Raw genomic sequence first — 21,678 nt, 5'->3', positions numbered from 1 at the left:
ACTAATTTTGAGTATTCAGGAAGTTGTCTGGGTTTTTTTGTGTGCTTGTATCTCCTTTTAGAAAGTCAGGCATCATAACTACAGCAAAATACTCAGTCCACTCAAGTTGTAGGTTGGGAAGATCTCTCTTAATTTGGAAGATTCTGTATGCCCGTGTTTAAATTTACAGTAATGTAAAGGGCAGAGTCCTGTGGCACCTTGCCCAGGATAAGCTTTTTAATTTCTGGGCTTTGTCTGCCCATATACTCCAAGATCTTCAGCACATTATCTTTAAAATACCAAAGTGCAGTTCTCCCATTGTGTGAGATCTGGGGTAGGCTGGGGATGAGGAAAGAAAGGAATTTTTTTATATTTATATTTGAATGTTGTGTCCCTTGATTATGGCCTTAAATGACAAATGCAAGCACCATCCATACCCTCAGTATTTACTTCCATGGAAGTGAGCTTTGCCTCAGCACAGGACCTGTTCATTGCAATGTGCACAAACTTTGTTTTTACAATTACTTACCAGAAGTAGGAGGGTGGATGAGCAGTTTGCAGTCACAATTATCAGGATCAGACCTGTGAGCCTCGGAATGGCTCCAGCAGGATTTAGTGGGAGAGCACAGCACAGTGCCCTGGCTGCCTCTTCTGCAGCCAGTGTGCATTAGGGAAATGCATTGGAGAAAATCAGTCTTTGCCAGCATGTTCATCTTAATGCCACTTAGGGAGCTTTTAATTGCTTAGTGTGACTTCTGGATTTCCCAGAGATAGCCACAGTTGTGCTTCTGAGCTCAGGCAATTAAAAACATGGTCACTGCTTCCATACCTGGTTCCATCTTTTGCTAACAGTGAGGCAATCCATAGGAGAATAATTCCAAGGAATGGGCACTGGTTTATGGTGGTCATGTGGCAGCTTGCCCACTATCCATGTAGTACACAGAAAAAGCACAAGGATGTTTATCCACTGTGTAAGTTTTGACTGTGTTGTAGATGTGTGTGGTTGTGGACTCAGAAAAATTATCAGGAAGGTAGTGAACCCTCTGTATCCCTTCCTTAGTTGGTTTTCTTCTAGAAGAGCTAGTCTAATTTATAATTTCTGTAAAAGTCAGACTACAGGACAGGTAATAAGAAATTTGGGAGTGTCCTTTTTACTGAACTAGAAATTTTAGAATATCATTTGTTTTGTCACTGCTTGCAACCTGATATTTCAAATAACCCATGTGGCTGGTGGTTAAAAAATTACTTTTTATTTGACACTCTTCTAACAGCCTAGGTCAGCTTAACTAGGAAATGCCATGGAATGGACAAGAATTATATTGAAAGAAGTAATAAGATATTAATTATTCTTATTAATCTAAGATAATAAGAAATTATCTGAAAAAACACACAGGGCCTTGAATGTTGATTCAGATAGATTGAGAAATTCTACAGATTTGTAGTTTATGCTTTGTCTTTCAGTCACAAAACTGCAAACTGAAAAACTACTCAACACTAGAGGCCTGTGTGTTGTCCAGATGTTTACCTGCCAACCCAGAACCTTCTGCAACATCTAATAATCTCTGTTTAAATGAGGCTTCATCTGTCTGGGATTTTCTCTAAAAGATGCTTTATCTAGAAGAGTAACTTGCACATTCTATGTAGACTTTAAATGGAGAATATAAATCACAATAGTTTTGGCTTCAGATGATATTTGCAGTCTCTGCTGCTGTGTTTAAATGGTCTTGCGTTTATGTCTGGATTTGAATTAAATTAGTGACAAGATGTTCTGTCTGCAGTTAGCTGGGAGGAGAAAGAGTGTTTGGAAAAACTGACTGTGGAGTCTCTCTCTCCTAGGACTTTGTTTTTTATGCCCCTCGCCTGAGAATTAACAAGAGGATCCTGCAGCTCTGCATGGGCAACCACGAGCTGTACATGCGGCGCAGGAAGCCCGACACCATCGAGGTGCAGCAGATGAAGGCCCAGGCCCGGGAGGAGAAGCACCAGAAGCAACTGGAAAGGTGGGCTTGGATGCAGGCAGCTGGTGTGGCATGGCAGAAGTAAATGACACCCAGGTGCCAGGGTTCAGCAAGCAGCTGCATCCATGGGCGAGGCCCTGAGCCATCCCAGGCTCAGGGGGAGCGCGTGTGGCCCTGGAGCTCTGGACTATGGGCAGGGACTTTTGGGGTGTCCTCCAGTGGGACTGTTTTACCCTACCCTGCCCTGCCCTTCCAGCTGTCCTGGCTGCAGCCTCAGGAGCTGCAAGAAAATGTGCAAGTAAAGGCACGGCAGGCTCTGGTGTGGTGGTGTGCTCCTAGAGAAGGATTTTCCTGACTCTGGAATGTTGGCATCTGATTTATGGGCTGAGCCACAGGATGCTTGGGAGTAGGGAGAAGCCTTCACAGGGAGCACATATGGGTACTCTGTAAAGACAGAAGGAACTGGGAGATCTCTTACAGGCAAGGAAAAAGGAGAATAGCAATTCTACCACTGGCTGCAGTTGCTTATGATTCAAGAAATCATGCTGCTTTTTTCCTGAACTTGTGGATTGTTTGTCTCTGTTCTCTCAGTCCTGTTGTTTTCACACCTCCTTAACTTTCCATATGGCAGAAGTAACAAAGTTACACCTCTTCAGCCTTGCAATACCAGTCTTTTTCCTCTCTGGGTCTAGCAGCTACTTGGTATTCTAAATTTCTGTGGCAACGAACAAAAATACAAATGCTATTATGAAATGGGGTATCTTAAACAGAGCAAAAATTCTAAAGAGATGAAGGAACAGCCTATTTCTGTCTTCTGGCTCCTGTTTCGTGGCAGCCACTTTCCCATTGAGCTGCCTGGAGAGGTTCCCAGCCAGCTTTCTTGTCTGGCAGTAGCTTGGGTCTGAAAGTGAGCTTCCAGCATGAAATGTGTTTTTAACAGGAAACAACTAGAAGATGAAAAGAAGAGGAGAGAGACAATTGAGAGGGAGAAAGAACAAATGCTGAGGGAGAAGGAGGAGCTGCTGGTGAGGCTACAAGAGTATGAAGTGAAGACTCAGAAAGCAGAGAAAGGTAAAGTATGTCCCGGCTGACCACGTACTGTGCTCCACAGAGGGCGTGTATGGGTTGTTGCCCATGCCTTGCCTAAATCTGGTGACACTGGGATGGCTTGGCAAAACTCACTAATGTCAGTCTGCCAATACAGCTAAATGTACTAATGTGCATCCAAAGGATGAAAGTAGCATAAAATCTGCAGGTTTTATTTGGAAACGAAAGGGCAGGAACTCTGTTTTCCCCTGTTGCCAGGAGGATTTAAGTAGCACAGCCTCTTCCAGCAGTGAGCAAGAGTTCAGCCCTCAAGTACTTTTTACTCACTCCTAACAGAAAAGTACTTTGGGAACAAATCTTTCCAGTGAAATGGAAGCTTCTGTTTCAATGCACAGAAGAACACAACATCTGATCCACGCAGCAAACTGTCAATTAACAGCAGCAGAGTCATGTCAGTGTTACAGACTTCAGTGCAAACATCTCACAGAAGGTTTAATTGCAATGTGCATCTGACTACTTCTGAATCCAGTTACTTGGTGTATTATGCAAATTATTACTTTGAGGAGCACAGTGAAGGGAGTATTGCAAGCTGGAATAAAGTCCTGACTTCTGCAGTTACCTAAGAGACTGAAGTTCCATAGCTTTGAGCAGACTTTTGGACTAACCACATTGATCTGTCTCTTTGCAGAGCTGTCAGATCAGATCCAAAGAGCCATTCAGCTGGAAGAGGAGAGGAAACGGGCCCAGGAGGAGGCAGAACGCCTGGAAGCTGAACGTTTGGCAGCCCTGCAGGCCAAGGAAGAGCTGGAGAGACAAAATATGGACCAGATAAAGAGCCAGGAACAGCTGGTAAGACTCAGCTACTTTGAGAACAAGATACAGAGGCATATTACTGTGCCCTTGAGTAAGGCAAAGCCATCATGTCCAGGGAAAAACAGTGATGTAGTGGGCTGTCATTGTGGCACTGATTTCTATCATAAGCAATCTAATTTTTACTTCTTAGTTTCTTATTCAGTCTCTACGAGAGTTAACAGTATTTTTTATTGTGTTTGGTTTTTTGGTTGGGTTGGTGTTTTTTCTAAGAGTTCCTGTAATTCCCATTTTATTATTCAACAGGCTACAGAGCTTGCAGAGTATACAGCCAAGATAGCACTTCTTGAAGAGGCAAGGAAGCGTAAAGAGAGTGAGGTTGAAGAGTGGCAAATCAGAGTGAGTATCTGCTTTACCAGCTGCTCTAAAATTCTGTGGTTCTTAGCCTGGTGTGACTTCTCAAATGTGTGGAAGCAAACATCTGTTCAGCAGTGAAAAAGATCAAACTTGTCATGAATGTGCAATATGTCTGCAAAAACACCTTTCTTCCAACAACCCTTCAGTCAAAAGTCAGAATGAAAACCTGTGTAAAACCTAAAAATGCGATAATTGTCTTGGAGCCTTGGAGAGAGAGGGGCACATGAATAAATGATGCATGTAATCCATGATAAAATGTCTGAAAACATTACATCAGTCAAGAGAAGATGCTGCAAAAGCAGCCACACTGCAGGTGTCTGTTTTGAGGGGCACGTGCTGTTGGTGGCTTCCTGGTCCTGGATCAGGAGAGTTTAATCAACTGCTGCAGTGAAACCACACAAGGCTTGGAGTGCTGGTGCTCCCAGTGCAATGTAGGACATGTGGGAGGGCAGAACCACTGCAGCAGCAGGGAAGGTGACTGCCTGCTGTGTAATTGCACTAAAAACGCCAAATGAGATTCCCAAATTCTTGCTCTGTGGAACCGGTGTGTCTCCAGCCTGCAGCTCTTCTAATGGAGAACCGAATGATGATAACTGTAGCTTCCCATAGAACTGTTTCCTGGGTTGTTTTATTGGAAGAATATTGTTTGATTAGACCCCTTGCACATGTGTTTGTTCACACCCCCTTGCTCAGTGGCTGATAATGATAGCATCCCTAGCAAAAACAAAAGTTCTCTAATAACAGAGAACCATCAGCTGCAGACATTTCTTTCTCTCTTGCTTTTCACAGTAGATGGAACAAACTAGGAAGATAAGCATTTAAGTGTTCATTAAGCTGATTTAAAGCAAGAAAAGCATTTAAAATAAATTCCACTCTTTTCCCAAAGGCCAGGGAAGCCCAGGAGGATCTGGTAAAGACCAAGGAGGAGTTACACCTGGTGATGACTGCTCCACCTCCACCCCCACCCCCAGTGTACGAGCCGGTGAATTACCACGTCCACGACAACCTGCACGATGAGGGCTCTGAGTACTCTGCCTACAGCGCCGAGTTCTCCAGCGAGGGCATCAGGAACGACCGCAACGAGGAGAAGCGCATCACCGAGGCCGAGAAGAACGCGCGCGTGCAGAGCCAGCTGAGGGTAAGGCACTGCTCGGAGGAGGCAGAGGAATTGAAACAGTCCTGGAGAGCAGGAACCAAGCACCACTTGGTTAAACACACAGAGCACGACAGTTTCTCTTTGTTTACAGTTCTTGTAGGAAGTTTGAAGTAAAGGCAAGGTATATAAAAATGACTCTCATTGCTCAAGCTTTGAGATTGCTTAAATCATCCATAATGGTTTTGGAAAGGCCAGGTCTTATCCATATCACTTCTCTGTCCAAGCACTCACAACTCTCAGCTCTCCCAGAGAACAGGACTGACAGGAGCTGAGAGCTTCTCACAATAACGTGCATTTATTGTTCTGTGTACTGCAGGCGCTGACAGATGAGCTGGCCCAGGCTCGGCACGAGGACAAGAGGACCCAGAACGACATCATCCACTCGGAGAACATGCGCCAGGGACGGGACAAGTACAAGACGCTGCGGCAGATCCGGCAGGGCAACACCAAGCAGAGAATCGACGAGTTTGAGGCAATGTAGAGATGCTCGTACGAAGAAGACAGGACTGTGGGAAAGGCAGATCTTAATGCTGTGTTCTTGTTTTGGGGTTTTTGTTGTATTGGTTTTTTGGTTTGTTTTTTTTTTTCTCTGAGGAGGGGTCACTGTATGACCCTTAACCAATGTTCTCTAAACCCAGAGGTGTTTGAATCTCCCCTTTATTCTGAACCTTCTGTGAAATTTGGTATAGTTTAAAACTTATTGTACCACAGATCCTGGTAACTTGCTCATGCCTTTACTTAGTGCCAAAAGGCCTTATGTCACATCTCTCTTTAAGCAAGACAAATTTTAACAGGCCATGCTTCTTTTTAAAGATGTGTGTCCTGTGCAGGTGCTGGATTCAGCCTGGTCTAAAAGATAAGCATCTGTGGGTGAATTTTGTGCCATATGTCTTTGTATTATTAGCTACAGTGTAAAGTGTAACAGATGAGAAGACAGGCTGTGGAACTCAGGATTTTCAAGCACCTGTATGTGTGTTGTACGTCCACGCACAGGTGCTTGTAGATCCTGGTTTTTCCTTGGTCTTGATGCCCACGCTCCCCCTTCCCTGCCCCCCCACACAAAAGAACTGACAACACCTCAGAACTTCTTTGTGTAGAAATTAGATATTTTGTAGTTGCTGTTCTCAGCTGGAGAAATGGTGCAGTGATGGCTCAAAGTGGCATAGGGACACTGATACCCTCTTCATGTAACAAGTAGCAAATTATTCTGGAATCTACAACACCACTGTGTTTGCATTCCAGCTTCATTACTGATCAGTTGTAGTGTAGTATTTATAAATATATATATATAAAAAACATGCAATATGTGAATTGCAGTACTAGTTAAAGGGAAATAGTTTTGCTCTGTATATTTTGTTACTTTTCAGATTTAATAAGACTTGCATCTGTAAAAATGCCTAAGCAAGACTGTAGTCTGATACAGTGCAGCTGATTATTTACTATAAAGCATTATTTGTAAAGATCATTTTTTTTACTTAATGAAAACTGTTATATGTACACATGATCCAATATATACAATTTTACTGCACCTATTTTTCTAACAAATTTTCTAATTTTTTTAAATGTTTGATTTAAAGTTTCAGACTCCAAAGATGAAGGGACTGCTTGTTTATATCACAGTTGTATTCTCTCTAGTAGAGAGCATTTCTGTGACCATCCTTCCCCCACTCTCCCCTTTTTTCCTTGAAAATCTGTTAGAAAGTGAGATACAGTATGTTGTCACCTCTTCATTTACAATATCTATGCTGCGTTATACTTGAGTTGAATCTTGTGTGGGGTTTTTTTATTTGCAGCAGCAACCATCTAAATAAAAGATCTGCAAAGTAACAAAGGTGATGGAGTGGAGTGTTTCTTGTGTGGGGTGTATTTTGATTAAGTTGTGCTTCTGCTCTTTTAGTTCCTGAGCTTAGCTTTTGAATCCCCATGGTTTTAAATCTCAAATCCTTAAAAGCCACATGGACCGAGAAAGGGAGGGGGAATACTTAGAGAAAGGACTAAAAGTATAACACAGCAACACAAGTTGCAGTTGTGCACAAGTTCCTGCTGACTGTAAAGCTACACCCAAGGCAAGGCAAACTGACACAGGAGTTGGGCCCTAAGCTTGTCCACATGAAGGAATGATAAACTGAGCTCAACTTTTGTCATGTGCTGTACACCCTAAGGCTCAGAGCTGTTAATTCTGTCTTACAGTGGCAGCTGATAAGAAGGGACTTGTTACACCCACCCTTATTCCATTGGCTGTAGTCCCACCCTGCTACTGACAGGGAATTTATACATTTAACTTTCTAAGCACCAGGCTATAGCGCACACTTGAGAGACGTGGCCACAGGCCAAAGCTTTTTAGGATCACGTGAAATAAAGTGGCAGTGTGGTTAATGCTGAAGCACAGAGGCGTTAGCATGGCCCATTTGCAGCTAGCAGACAAAGATAAGCTGGTTTTGCATTCTGCGGCTAAAACACCAATGTGAGAGTGAAACAATGTAACTTTATTGTTGTAACAGTTATTTTCTCAGAAGTAGTCCTAGTTGTGATTTAAATAAAATAGTAACAGTTCTGCTAGGCCTAGAAATGGAAAGCTGCACATTGTCTGGCCCCTGTTGCTTTAACAGCATAATGCATCTCAAACTGAGGCTGTCACTCCTCAAGAAACAATATCATCCTTACACTCCAGCTAGAGACACAGGCTAAAGCCTTAACTTCTGAAGAAATCACACATTCAGAATGTCACACACGTTCAAACACATAATTCTATTCCCAAAGTAACTGGAGCAGGTGCTATTGCAGTGTACTTTTTCCAGAACTGAAGTGTATGTACCACTTCAGTTTAAAATATCAGACATGGGAAAGGAAAGGTTTTGTCTGATAATCTCTCATGATTTAAAGTTTTCCTTATTTGAATGCAGTACAAGTGTGAAGTCCATCCATGTGTTTGGGTTGTGGAGCACTTCCTGCCATTGGAGCACTCCCTGAGAAGCAAGGTCCATAGAGCCAAAGAATTCCTCTGCAAGAAAGCAAAAGGAAAGATCAGAGTTACTTTTCACTTGGCCTTACCCAACTCCTGGCCAACCCTTTCACCCACTTCAGTAATTTCAGCTGTTCTGTAGCTCCTGAGGCACTAATTGCAATAAATGGGATTTATACTTTTGAACTATTATTTATATCCTGTTAAACTGGGAGCACTTTCTGAAGAGTGCAACCTGCAGCAAAGAAAAAGTTTTTGGCTGTATGACTAAAAGCAGAAGAGCAAGTGTGCATGCTCATAACAGCAGAAGGGCACTAAGCCTCCTGCTTCAGTTCATTCCATGTTTAAGACTTGGATCACTTACAAGCAGATAGTCCCTGCTCTAGCAGAAAGGCAAATGCTGGCTTTTGGATAAGGATAAGCAAAACACCTTCATGCAAAACAACTGCATGACATTGAGCTACCACTAGTGATAATACTCCTGTAAACTGCAGGCTGATACCAAAACAACACTTGACCCTCTCCTCTCAAATACTGAAAGCCAGGGCACTTAACTCATTGGGAGAAGAACTTTTGAGCAGCCTTCAAGGGACAATGCTTCCCTGCTCAACTACCAGTGAACACAGCCTACTTAGTGAGCAGAGGGTTTCTCAGGCATTGCTCAGCCCTGAGAAGGAAAGCTCACTCATAGGTTAGACAAACATATCCAATAGCCCCTTTGGAGTAAGTGTCACCTCCAGTATTTCATTGATTGGATTGATTTGTGGATATAAAGTAATAAGCACAGACATAAGCAAGGTTGGAGTCTATGGGATGATCAGTTCTCCTGCTTCCTTTTGATGGGAAGTTATTTAAAGTAAGCCAATTAATAGAAAACAATTAAAGGAATAAGTCTTAAAGAAATGTGTAGAGCTCTGTGTGAGTTAGAGCACACAATTTCTGTGCTTGTCTTAGCATGGCTCTGACCCATAAAAATCACCATGCTAACAAATGGCTTTCCTGAAAATTTCCACTGACAACCTTGATCTTCTGCACAGACCTGAACAGAAGCACCTGTATCAATTCTTGCATGATCAGAGCCCAAGACTGAAAGTTGCTCAGGACAGAGGCTGGGACTGCATGTGTAGGCATGTGAAAGCAGGTAGTAAATAGCACAGTATAATTCATTATTGCATGGGATGTAAACTAAAATGCACTTTTCCCCAAATTACATTCAACTTTCAGTGACAGAGAACTTACTTGCACCAAGCTTGGCTCCTCCTAGGAACTGATCACTTGAGCTGAAAATTGACTTGTGCCAGACAGTCAGGTGCAGACATGATTGCTGTAGCTGAGCTGGGGTCACACCATCAAAGACAAACAAGTGTTTCCACTGTGGACAGGTTTCTTTCTTCAGGACAGGAGACTTTTGCTTTACCTCTGCTTGGTCTGGAAGGATAAGACAACTTCCCCCCCACAAAAAAAAAAAAAGAGTTCAGCAAGGATACTGATTTCTCAAGCAGAAAACAAAACATTTTGATAACCAAATAGAGGTTAGAGGGCTTAACTAGAGCCCATTGGTTTGCCCTAAATAGCAAAAAAGTTCAGCTTTAGTGAAAGGTATAAAAGGTGCTCTTGTGTTGATTTTGGGAGCTGCACCTTTTCCTGCCAGCCTTTAGTGCAGGTGCAAATAGGCTCTTGTAGTCTGCTTTGACTCTGCTGTCACTGACTGCTGAAGGAGTCTTTGCTCCACGTGCTGCTACCCAACGGTGCCTCAAACCAAACTTTTGCCCACCCATTTCACCAAAGGTGGGGGCCACAACAGGTGCAATGGTTTTGTGAGATGTAAGTCTACCCCAGTATCGTCCTTCCAGTGGCATCTGATGCCTGACAGCAAGGAAGTAAAACAATCCCACATACAAGCTACTCAGCACACTGAAGAAAAATTCAGCTCCTTTGCTTTGGAAAAGTTAAGAAGAGGATAGAAGTTCTCAATGTATCCAGAGCAATACTTAATTCTGCAAAGGCACAGGTGAAACTGTGACAACAGCCCCTTTATTTGCACCTTTTTCCCATCACTACCCTGCAGACTGCTGCTGCTCTGCAGACACCCAAGTGTCACCATTTCCAGGAACTCCAATTAAGAGTGTGGGCAATGCCACTTTCCCATGCCAGTCTCCTGCTGAAACCATGTTAATATGTCCATTTGCATGGAACACATGTGACAGCCTCTATTTGAAGTGCTGGGTCTCAGACATACCCTTTAACAAAGGAGTTCAGCATTGCAGCAGATCTCAGCACGGGCAAGTTCTTGGCCCCAAATATCATAACCTGAAGCTGGCAGTTGAGAACTCCTTGGTCTTTGTTTCCTGAAAAAGGAGCACTTATCACATGAAATGCCCAGTTAGCTCAGTTTATAGCTTAAGATGCTGCTAAAAGTAAGCAGGGGAATGCCTAAGTGGCACTACTGAGATAAGGAGTCATAAGGCTGGACTAGGAACATTTCATAGATTTGAATGTTTGTACAGTGAATGATTCACACACAAAGCAAACCAAGCAGTGAGCAGCAGGCTGCTTTGTGATCCCTGTTCCAAAGACAAAGCTTTCTGTTGTGTTTGTGAAAAGCAAATACAGGGCAGTACACACAGAAGCATTTCTCTGGAACAGTCAGAAGCAGTGGAGAGAGCCAAAGCCATGGTGTGGTACTGCTCCACTCACAGCTCAAGGCACAGAGCAGACCCAAAACACAGGCCTGCACAGGGAGGAAAACCAGAAGATACAGAGCTGGTAACTTTGGGGTCATTTGGAAAGCAAAGGGAACAATAGTAACAAAACAGTTAATTAGAGATCCCCATTGGTCTCTACCTGTTGCTGTGGTCCTGACACAGAGAGCACTTCTGGAGCTCTGAATGTCTGTACACCTCACTGAGGTCTAGGGAGGTAAGGAAAAGGAGGTTTTCCCATCCCTCCCTCCCAAAGTGTTTATTTCACTCCAGCAGCAGGTGCTTGCTCTGACATACTACAGCAATACTTAGTGTACTTACAAGTTTTCATTACTAGAAACTAAATCCTGACTATACATTTTGAACCTAACACCTTTCAAGTGAAACAGTCTCCCTAAGATGAGACCACTGGAGAAAGCCAAGGGTGCTGGTCTGGTATCCTTGCAGATACTTCCCTTCCAAATTTTCCCAAATTGGCAGTCTCTGCCTTGGACAGCAGAACTGCTGTTTCACCCTCAGAATAACCTTTACTGGTTACATCATGACAGGCACAAGTTTGGAAAACAGCTGGATGCAACACTGCTGCCATTATAATGAACAACTTTCGTTGGCATTAAACAGAACATGCATTAAATAAAAATCTTCAAAATGCTTTGATTCTAAATAACCTAAGATATAAAACACCATTTGCTGTAGCTGTTAAAAAACCCATACATGGACACTTTGCCGGTCCTTCATTGATGGATTCTTTTCTAGCCAAGGAATTCACAGAATCATTTATGTTGGAAAAGACCTCTAAGATCATTAGAAGATCTGCTGATTAGGATCTTGAGCAACTAAATCATCAGGATCACAGAGCAACTGTTAAGCAGTTGTGCATACCAAAACACTCTATACCTTCAGACTGGAGGTTCTGATACTGGCCTGGTACCGACAGCCTTGCAGACACGAGGAGTTCAGCACTGTACTGGACAAGATCTTCAGGCTTCTCAAGCTGAAGAAAGGGACACACAGAAGTCTGCATTACTGCAATCATGCTCACAGCTTATTCTCACATCCTTCTCACAGCTTATTTGTGCTTCCAACATATCTTGCTAATGGGCTGGATTGACAGCACCTTCCCCCCAATGATCTCATAGGGGTGATCTTTCTCACAGCTTTCACCACATCTTGCTCTTAAGGAACAATGAAGCACAAAAACTTGAAATCACCTTGGGTTTGAGTGGATACCAGTCAAACTGCATCGAGTCCTCCTCAAAATTCCATGCTGCCAGAGGAATCACCACTTCCCCCAAAAACACCCTGTATTTGAGAGCTCCTGCATGCCACACAGAGATCTGAAGCTGCCGACTTCTCAGCTGGGAGTGCTCAATCTTGTACTAGAAAGACAAACAGCATTTACAGAGCAGTGCACAGCATGAATGCAGCCCAAGCTCATGACCTGCTCCCAGGAAGCCTAGCCACAGCATGACTGAAGGCCTCTGGATGCAGACAGAGCCATGTTGTCTGACTGTGCTTTGCAATCTGAAAAAAACCCAACTACCTATATATTACACATGCTGAATAATGCTCATTCAAATAGGAAACAACATTCCAGGAATACCTTGACCTGCCTTGCTAAAGTTTTTGATTATAAATTCAGAACTTTAAATAACTCTTGACCATTTTTGCTGGGGTTTTGGGGTTTGTTTTTTTTATTTTTTTCTTTTTTGGTTTGGGGGGGGGGGTCTTGGGGATTGCGCGTTTTCGGTTTGCTTGGGTTTGGTTTTTTGGGGTTCTTTGTTTGCATGTTTCATTTATATACATATATATGTTTATATATATATATATATATTTCTGTTTACACTCCCAGCAGAATATGGCTGCACTGGAAGCCAGTTCAAGAAGAAGACACCTAATGATGGCTCGTAAATTCCCATTCTGGTCAGTGGACATCTACTTAATGCAGTCAGCAGGGGGAAGGAAGTAATTCAGCTGATGACTAATGAAAGCCTTGATCCACTCTCCAAACATAGTTAGAGCCCTTTGAGACATTGCTGGGTATCTAATACACCCCTGACACTGCCAAACCCAGCCCACAGGTGACCTGCATGGAAAGCTGGAGGCAATGGCACAGGCAAGGAAATCAGTGCCCATATTTAGGCTGCTGAATCACAAGCTGGGTGTGGGCTCTGTGGCTCATCACCCTGAGTCACCCTGGGCTCCAGTGACTCCCAAGGGCACTCACACAGCCCTCACACATGCAGCTACCTCCAAATGCAGGTGCCTTAACCTGCAGCTGAATCCCACCCAGTTAGATGTCAGTGTCATGATGGAGCTCACCTGCAGCAGTGCTATGCACTTTTGACCATTTGTGATACTCTGGATAAACTAATAATTAAACAATTTTTAAATATTTCCAAGTAAACACCTTTACCAGCTCAGGCATGGCTCTCACTCTCCTTAATCACTTCTGCATAACTGGCATTGAAAAATGACTATAAAATTAGGACCAGTGATTTCAATTCCTGGCCATTTTTTTTTCTGCCAGTTTAAACCCTATAGATAGGCTTTGGGCTGTATAAGAACCACATACATTACAAAAATCCTTTTATGTTATCATCAAACTTTAACTATTGCCTTTACGAACATTTTGTTTGTTTCACTCACTATTGATTCTTGATGTTCACTCATACCAAGAACTGGGGGTAACACTGAAAATTTTGTGTAGTTCAAGAAGCAACACAACTTTGCCTCTCCACTAACTTTGTGTCATATCTCTTCCAAGACAATATACAACTGAAGAACTCATCATCTTATGTCCTACTGCAGCTTGCCAAAGCACACACACAAAAAAAAAATGGCTTACAGTGATCTGAGTAGAGAAGTGGAGCTGGGAAAGCTGGGAACAACCAAACTAAGGCAGGCTCTCCTGGCTGACAGCACTCAGCTTTGTATTTAATGAGGTGTCTGGGAAGTAAGAATAATGATTCCTGTTTCCTATACACAATTCTAACAAGGATGCAAGAAGCAATACTAAAAGGCATTATGGAGTTGAAATCATAACTACTCTTCTCTATGGGATAATTAATGTTTGAAATTAGACAGTACAAAGAAAGAGCCTGGCATCAGCTGCAGAGGGAAAAGGAAGGAGACATTTTTTAGAGATGGTGGATTTCAGCTGGGACACAGTTAACTCTAGAGAGACACTTCAAGTGGCACTGACCAAAGGGTGTCACTTGAAAGGGATATTTGCTCTCCAATACATCCAGTTTCTGAAGGTACAAGAAAAAGCATCTATAGAATACACTTTGCTTTTGCCACGTGGTAAATCAGACCAACACTGGTATTCACTAAAAGTCCTTTCTTGGACAAAGGCAGACTTCTCTAATGGTTTGCAATTTACTGTTGCAGCTCCAAAAGCAACTCTCTCTTATTTAGACTGAAAAACCATAATTTTTAGACTTATTTTCAGTGATTCCTAAATTTGTCCCATCAGGTCAGTTCAGAACGTGCAGGATTGTACCATGGAAATGCACAAGTTAGCAGCATGGGATTGCAAACCATACCTTCAAAGTCTCATCAAACTCTGGATCCACTGTGCTCTTTTTGACAGCTGTCTTCCTCTTACTCCAAGGAGATTTATCAGGAAGTAAATAAACTTTCACATACCTTGGAGATAAAGATATATGGAAAGGGATCACAAGGAGCAGGGAGGATCAAATGAAAAAAACAATTAGATGAGAGGAGATTTTTCTTAATTCTTAAGCAACTTTGGAAGTTCCCAAGCAATGAAATGGCAGAATATTACTTATATATTTTCTCAATATCCTTGTGGATATTCAGCTATCTTTGTGTACCATTCAGCTAATGAGTTTCAATTCCATTACAGCTGGGGAGAGATTAAGATCTGAATAGGAATCCTGTTGTCATACTCTTGGCTTCTGATAAAACAGCCCCCTAAAGAAGTCACTTTGTCAGTTGTAGTGACAGCTTTATGATGAAAACAAACAGCATATTATGTGCTCAAAGAAAAAATGTAAACTTAATCAACTTTAGAATCACTGCTACTTGTCCCTCAACATTCATGAAAAAAATCTCATCTTCACATCAGGTAAATAATACAGAATAACTCGGAGGTCTTACAAATGCTAATTATTCTAACAGCAACTAGAACAAAAATGGGAGATTGTCTCAAGGGCTCAAGATTGCCCTAACATTGATTCAAGAAAAACCAGCCAAAAAAAATTTCTGGAAGCTGAGCTGAACCAATATCAAGCACCAATGACTCATACCCAAAGTTTCTCAAGTGTAGGTCAAGTGAGCACTAATACTTAAATATTTCCCTTAATATCAGTTCAGTGGGCTATACTTGTGTTATGGCTTCAAAACTAAAGAATTTCAGCAATAGAGAGTGCTTCTAGCCTGCCAGGTAAAGGAGCAGCTGTTTACACAATACAAAATATTTATAAACTGTACTTAAACATATTTCAGATACTATGATTTAAATGAATTTTAAAAGAGCCTCTTGATTAACTTACTGGGCAGATAAAATCAACTGTATCTCATATCATCAATGCAGAACTTACACATACTCCCTATTTTTTTCCAAACTGATCCATAGGTAAAGCTAGTTTCTAAAATATACAGGTACTAGAAGATTTAGCCTCTTGCTCTGTGAGCCCAGATCATTTTAATTAAAACATAGCCAGCCAGACTTCAAACCAGCAAATAAGCTAAATAATTAATCAGGTTTTAAACATCAGTTAAAAGCCTGCTTTTCAGCAAGCATGTCAAATAAGTGTGCTGTACTTTTTCATCTGACTTGGAAACCAACAGAAGTATATAAATATATACCCATAGAGAACACAATGTTTACTACACAGCACTTCCCTCATTGCCTTTCAGGCTTCCTGCAACTGTTTGCCTGGCTTAACTACCAGGGGACTTAGAGAACCTTGACCTACTTCTGAAGTGCTCCAAACAGCCCTTCTCCACAGGCTGCTCCTCCAGCCAGGCACTGCTCATCACCAAGCTTGTCTTTATGAGCATTCTCTGCAAGATCTGCACAAAATCCATCGTCCTTCTAGGTGAAGGTGATTGCAAGTCCACAATTCCAATGTAGGCCCCTCAAATGCTCAAACACAGTGAGACAGCAGGGGCAAGAACAGGTACTCAGGGATCCTACCTGGTCATCTCCTGTCAGTGGCTGCATAGTCAGAGAGGACTCTTTAGTGATAAACAGAGAAATCACCAAGGTTTAATTATCCAACCAAGATTTTCTGTGGCATGTTTTATGCACAGAAATATCTACTGCTTCCTCTTACAATGGTGCATAGTTATTAAACAGCTTTAGATTTTAAAAATATGTTGTAGCAGCTGAAATGTTTCCAGAAGATGGAAGAAATGTTATCAGAGAAGATGGTAGCACCCAAGCAGCACAGCAACCACCCAGTGACCCACAATGGGCCAGCAGATGAATTAGAAACAGGATATCTCATGTTTCAGCCACAACTTAGGAATTAAAAACTGAACAGCTATTCCTGAGGCCCCAGGACATCCCCAGCTTCCTGCTGGGGGGAAGAAGGCAGGGAAAGAGAATTCCTAGCAGAAAATGGTCACAATGGAACAGGAACTGGTATGAAACCTATGTGTCTTGCAGTGTGCATCTGTACAGAGGGTTGGTGTGTATATTGGATGTTCAGAAGGTGCCAGTACTGCATACAATCATCTATCAATCCATTTCACTCAGAACATGCAACAGTATTGTAAAAACCAGAATGCTTTCCTTTTGTTCCTTCTTCTCTACAGAAATACTTACGGGTTACACTTTTTCCTCTTCTCCTCTCCATAAGCCAGGTTCTTGCATCCCTTGATGCAGATTTCCAAGATGCAAGCTTTGTAGTTGTATTTTAAGGCAAACTCTATTTCTCCTGTGATGTTAGCCTTGCCAAAATATCCAGACTCAGTGCAAGTGCTGCTAAGACTATACAAGCTCCCCTAAGAAAAGACAAATGCTTGGTAAATGCAGCTTCAGATCAAACAGGACAAAACATTTATTTCCCTCAGTAGTCAATATTTTTACAGATATGACTGTAAAGCTACTGCAAATCATGAAATTTAGAGTAATCTGTATAAAACATTCCATTGCTTCCATAACATCCCTGAAAATCACAACTGTAATTGCAATTCTACTGCTTTGCCCTCTTCAGTAAACTTTCTAGGCTGAGAAAATGCTTTAAGTAACTTCTGGATCTAGAAACTGTTTCTGAATAAAACTGCTATGTTGCTTTCCATGAGAAAAATGGGCTAAGTATCTGAGAGTAAAAAAACCCTCTGAAATCTAAAAACATGAAAAAAAACCCATTGAATTAGACTGTTTTTAATACACTGCTCATAGTAGGGTACACTATCAAGACATTTGGTTCTACCATGCACCAGAGGAAATACCAAAGTGGCCTGTATATCTAGTAAATGCTTTACAAGATGTCCCAATTCCATATAAAAATTATGTATTCTGTATTGCAGACCATTCAGGAGAGATTAAAACATGAATACTTCCAGCTGTTGCTTGTAGGTGCATAAATATGTTCCCTAGCTGAGCTCAGCTACTTTATTCTCCTTTCATTTACTTCCACCTTTGGGTCAAAGGGGTGGATGCTTTATATGTGTGGATGAACCACATATAAAGAGCACTTGTATCTAGCATTGACAGAAGGCAGGACTCTGCAAAGCAGGAAGAGATCAATCCTTTGGGTGGCTCAGTCCAGACACGTAACTCTAGGGAGCTATTGCCTTCACTGCAACAAATTATCAACTCAGAACAGTTTGATCTCCATTCATTTATAATGATATTCTTTAAGGTGAGCCCTAGAAACTTTTTACACAGCATTTGTCACGAAGGCACCACTGTTGTGATTAGTTTCTCAGCAACACTGCCCTAGATTGCTAAGATATCTGTGTTAGATCACTCCTCCCCCCGAAAATAAACACCAACCCACACAGGACTGGTTGGCCAAGGAGTTCTGCATTGCACAACCCAGCAGCTACAAGTGCAAAGCAGTGTTTGCAAGATCATATCTCCCTTCTGTGGAGATGCTTTTCCTCCTTTGTACAGCATGCCAAATACTCATTTCACACCAAGGGATTTATTAAAGGGGCTATCTGCTCTCTCTTTTCAGCTCTAAGCAACACACACATGTCAAAAGAAGGGTCAGAGTGCTTACTGAGGAAGTCAAAAGACTGTTTTGACCTGATGCTTGTCACAAATAATGTTGCTCCCTTCACAAGAAGCGTATCAGCGTAATCAGTCTAACTTGCAGCTTTGTTCAGCTCTGCACTTTCATTCCCAAACATATTTTTATTCACCAGACCAGAAAATGTTTATTTCCCACCAAAATCTATTATGGCAATGGAATGCAAACAGTTTTGTCCTAAGCTCACATGTCCCAAAACAAAATTCGGTGAAAGTCCCTCATATGTATTCCACAGAACACCCTATTTATTTAGGAAGGCTGGATAGGTGTTATGATTAATGATTTTTGGACTGAATATCACTACATACATCTCCCACCTGATCAGGCATCCCATACATTTTATGTGGAAGTCACCACTTTAGGTTCAGTGAGCAGGGATTTAGCAATGACTTGCCATATTGTACTTCTGCTGGCATGGCTGGGAGCAATGCCATCTGATGTTCTGGGAGATACATTTTTGATGGAGTGTCCTTGAACATCCAACAATTACCCATAAAGAGAAAGTTAATGGATTTTGACCTCCACCTTTATAAGACAGCAGAAAATATTTCAGTTCTAAGACTGAGCTTTCTGCAGCCCAGCTCAAATGGTTGTCATTAGAATCACAAATGCAACACAAAACTGTTTTCCATTTGTCAGCTGAACACCTCAGACTCCTCAGTGCAATGAGCTACAAGAGAGCACCCAGGTCCCGGTGTGTGTTTCTGCTTCTCTGTCAAGTGAGCAGCCTGGTTTAACTGTGAGGCCCTAAGTCATTTGAGTTCCCTTCCTTACAAGATCAGTCAGGAATTCTTTGTGTACTTCACCTTGCTTAACCTCATCACTAATAGATAGAAATTAGCTTCCACAGTTAATCACAGAGGCTTTAAAGCACTGTGCTGAATTCATTTATAACCAGCTTCCTTCTCTCTCATTTGCAGTACTCAAAATGCCATCCAACAGAGGATGATTCAATGTCATCCCCTAAGCCTATGAACTGCTCCCCTGGCTTCCATCACTGTCAGTTCCCACTTCATTCACTGGCATTCTGACATTTGAATTTCCACTGACATTTCCAGTACCACAGTTCTTGCAGACTGACAAAACCCTTCTGGTAAATGAAGCTTGAAGAGAAAAAGCCAGATACCAGGTGACAAAGTACCACATTCATAATCCCAATCCTAAGAATCAAATGGGAAGAATATTAGCTGCATTTGCAAAATTCAGAAGAAGCTATTCTATCAATTATTCATTATCAGTAGATGATATATCCATCAATTATCCATTATTAATTTGCCTCATGCTTCAAAAGGTTCACAGTGTTACTATGAGGACTGTGTCAAAGGCATCAGTCTTTCATCAGAAACAAACTCAAGTGCAATTCTTCCTTCTTTTTATGATATAATCAAAAATACACCAACATTCTGCACAAGCTTTTCTATCAGTTCCCTTTAAACACCTCTTCTGTTGGGCTTCACCTTTAACTTACATGTTTTTTGCCATCACAGAAAACTGTATCACTCGTGGGACTGGTTGTTATGTCTTCTTCCTTGCAACTACTTTTGCTCTGAGTTTCACTGTCATTTTGGGCCCCAGTGATGAGCTGTTGCAGACTGGGTGTACTTTTCATCTGTAAGAAATTCAGAAAGTAATTTTTTTTTTCAATTTAAGAAAAATGTCCTGATTCAAGAATGTTATCAGAAAAAAACTTAGTAAATATCTACAACTGACTCTGATTAAGGTCATGCAAGTGGCACACCTTCAAAGATAATGTAGCAACTTAATTTAAATGTTGATTTATAACTCTCTCAACCCAGTTAGTGGTACACTCATTATATTAATAATTTTTAAAAATCAACATACCACCAGCTAATCTAAGGGTCACAACCTCAATCACTAGCAATTACTAACAGCAGTCTACTAATAACACACCAAAAGTAGCAATATATTAATAAAAGTCCTTATTAAGCCTTAACAAAACAGTAATTTTGGAAGAAAATATAATCTTGCCTCCAGGAAATTAAAAACTGTGTTTTGCAATATGCATGACACATGCCCATATTTACTTATGCAAGAATAAACATAAGTTGAAAGAGATTTGAAAATAGAAACAGACTGACAAGTTCTCTTTTCTTTGTTTATAGAAAAAGTTTAAATTTCCAAGGTGTTCTTGACTTTGCTTTGACTAAGTCCATTCACATTTCAAATTTTCCCATGAAAACCCTGATAATTTCTGAGTTATATATCTATATATATATTAATCAAAAGTCCTTGAGATTTATCTTCAGCCACCTCTGTTGCCAAGAACAACAGCTAATAGAATGAAGTGCTGAAATACAAATACATAGGGCTGGAAATATGCTCAAAATATTGGTGTTTGTGGCACACCACCTCTTGGGGATAATACAATCTATGAAAAGTATGTTGACATCTCAATGGATAGGAAAAAAACAAAGTAAGAAATTTTACATGGTTAGGATCTAAGAAAATTAAGTTATTTTAAAAAGGTGTGTAACAGATTACCTGAAAGACTAAAGAGAATATAGTGTGACTGAATCAATAGCAAGGATTAGGACTTATTTGCACACAGGAAACAGGAAATGTGAAAGAATCCCTCCTGCACAGCAGCAGACAGCACTAGAGAATGAGGACAAGAGGTGAGATAATTCAGTGAGATTACTTCTGAAAAAAATAAGTTGTGCAAAATCTTAACCAGTCTGCTGTTACTATAGCACACAGAAATTGTGATGTCTATTAAGTGCCTGCCTTAAGAACAGATGCAAGAACTAAGTTACCTTGTGAGAGGGAAACAGACAGAAAATGCATTCAGAATACAGTCTCAAAAAGACCCCCAAGTAAACCCAAAATAGTATTTCCTAGCAGAGAAAGCGTCTTCTGCTTTATAAAACCTGAAACACAAGCGATGTTCACTTGCTAACCAAAACAAGCTGAATACCCTGAATTTTAGCTTAACTTGGATCAGAAAGACTGTGCTATTGTGCAGTACAGAACAGAAGAGGCTGACAAGGCAACTCAGCTTCCAGTAGTGCTAAACTCAGCAGCAGCTCACAGAGCCCAGCCCAGCCCATGTCTGCTGCTGTTGCCACAGGAGAGGTAATCCCACAGCTACCAGTGCACCACACACAGCTCCCAAACGTGGCTCATGCCTGCTTGCTCCCCAGTGAGGCAGGGATAACTGCACTTCCTTAGTAAACTTGGGCATTCCAAAGATGAGAGGCCCTCAAAATCCAGATTTTACACTGGCTGGTACTTCTTGCCATTGGATTTGGTTTTCTCACTGAGTTTAAGTATAATCTCTTTCAATTTTAATCCAAAGGAATCAAGCTCTGCACACATCACAAATTTAGCAAACAAACTTAAGAAAGAGATAGCATCCTTGAGGCTTAAATAGTGCCCCAGTTTTAAACACTGC

At 41.5% G+C, this 21,678-nt stretch overlaps 2 protein-coding genes across 2 annotated transcripts in view; one reads left to right on the top strand and one right to left on the bottom strand.

Annotated features, from left to right (window-relative positions):
- EZR (ezrin) overlaps positions 1-7,198 on the top strand; it is a 37,374-nt gene extending 30,176 nt beyond the window's left edge. The window contains exons 8-13 of the mRNA XM_063151376.1: positions 1,816-1,979; positions 2,878-3,008; positions 3,673-3,833; positions 4,101-4,193; positions 5,098-5,349; positions 5,684-7,198. Coding sequence (XP_063007446.1) covers positions 1,816-1,979; positions 2,878-3,008; positions 3,673-3,833; positions 4,101-4,193; positions 5,098-5,349; positions 5,684-5,848 — 966 coding nt within the window. The 3' untranslated portion in view covers positions 5,849-7,198. The remainder of the gene's footprint in view (positions 1-1,815; positions 1,980-2,877; positions 3,009-3,672; positions 3,834-4,100; positions 4,194-5,097; positions 5,350-5,683) is intronic.
- Positions 7,199-7,891: 693 nt separating this feature from the next.
- SYTL3 (synaptotagmin like 3) overlaps positions 7,892-21,678 on the bottom strand; it is a 33,547-nt gene continuing 19,760 nt past the window's right edge. Inside the window, exons 9-16 of the mRNA XM_063153453.1 lie at positions 19,735-19,875; positions 16,832-17,010; positions 14,580-14,682; positions 12,243-12,410; positions 11,929-12,025; positions 10,569-10,677; positions 9,569-9,774; positions 7,892-8,368 (exon numbers count right to left, since the gene is read on the bottom strand). Coding sequence (XP_063009523.1) covers positions 8,238-8,368; positions 9,569-9,774; positions 10,569-10,677; positions 11,929-12,025; positions 12,243-12,410; positions 14,580-14,682; positions 16,832-17,010; positions 19,735-19,875 — 1,134 coding nt within the window. The 3' untranslated portion in view covers positions 7,892-8,237. The remainder of the gene's footprint in view (positions 8,369-9,568; positions 9,775-10,568; positions 10,678-11,928; positions 12,026-12,242; positions 12,411-14,579; positions 14,683-16,831; positions 17,011-19,734; positions 19,876-21,678) is intronic.

This window comes from Melospiza melodia, chromosome 3, assembly GCF_035770615.1.
Source record: "Melospiza melodia melodia isolate bMelMel2 chromosome 3, bMelMel2.pri, whole genome shotgun sequence".
NCBI lineage: Eukaryota > Metazoa > Chordata > Aves > Passeriformes > Passerellidae > Melospiza > Melospiza melodia.
The sequence above is the reverse complement of the archived record's forward strand: the minus strand, read 5'-3'. Positions and strand labels throughout refer to the sequence as shown.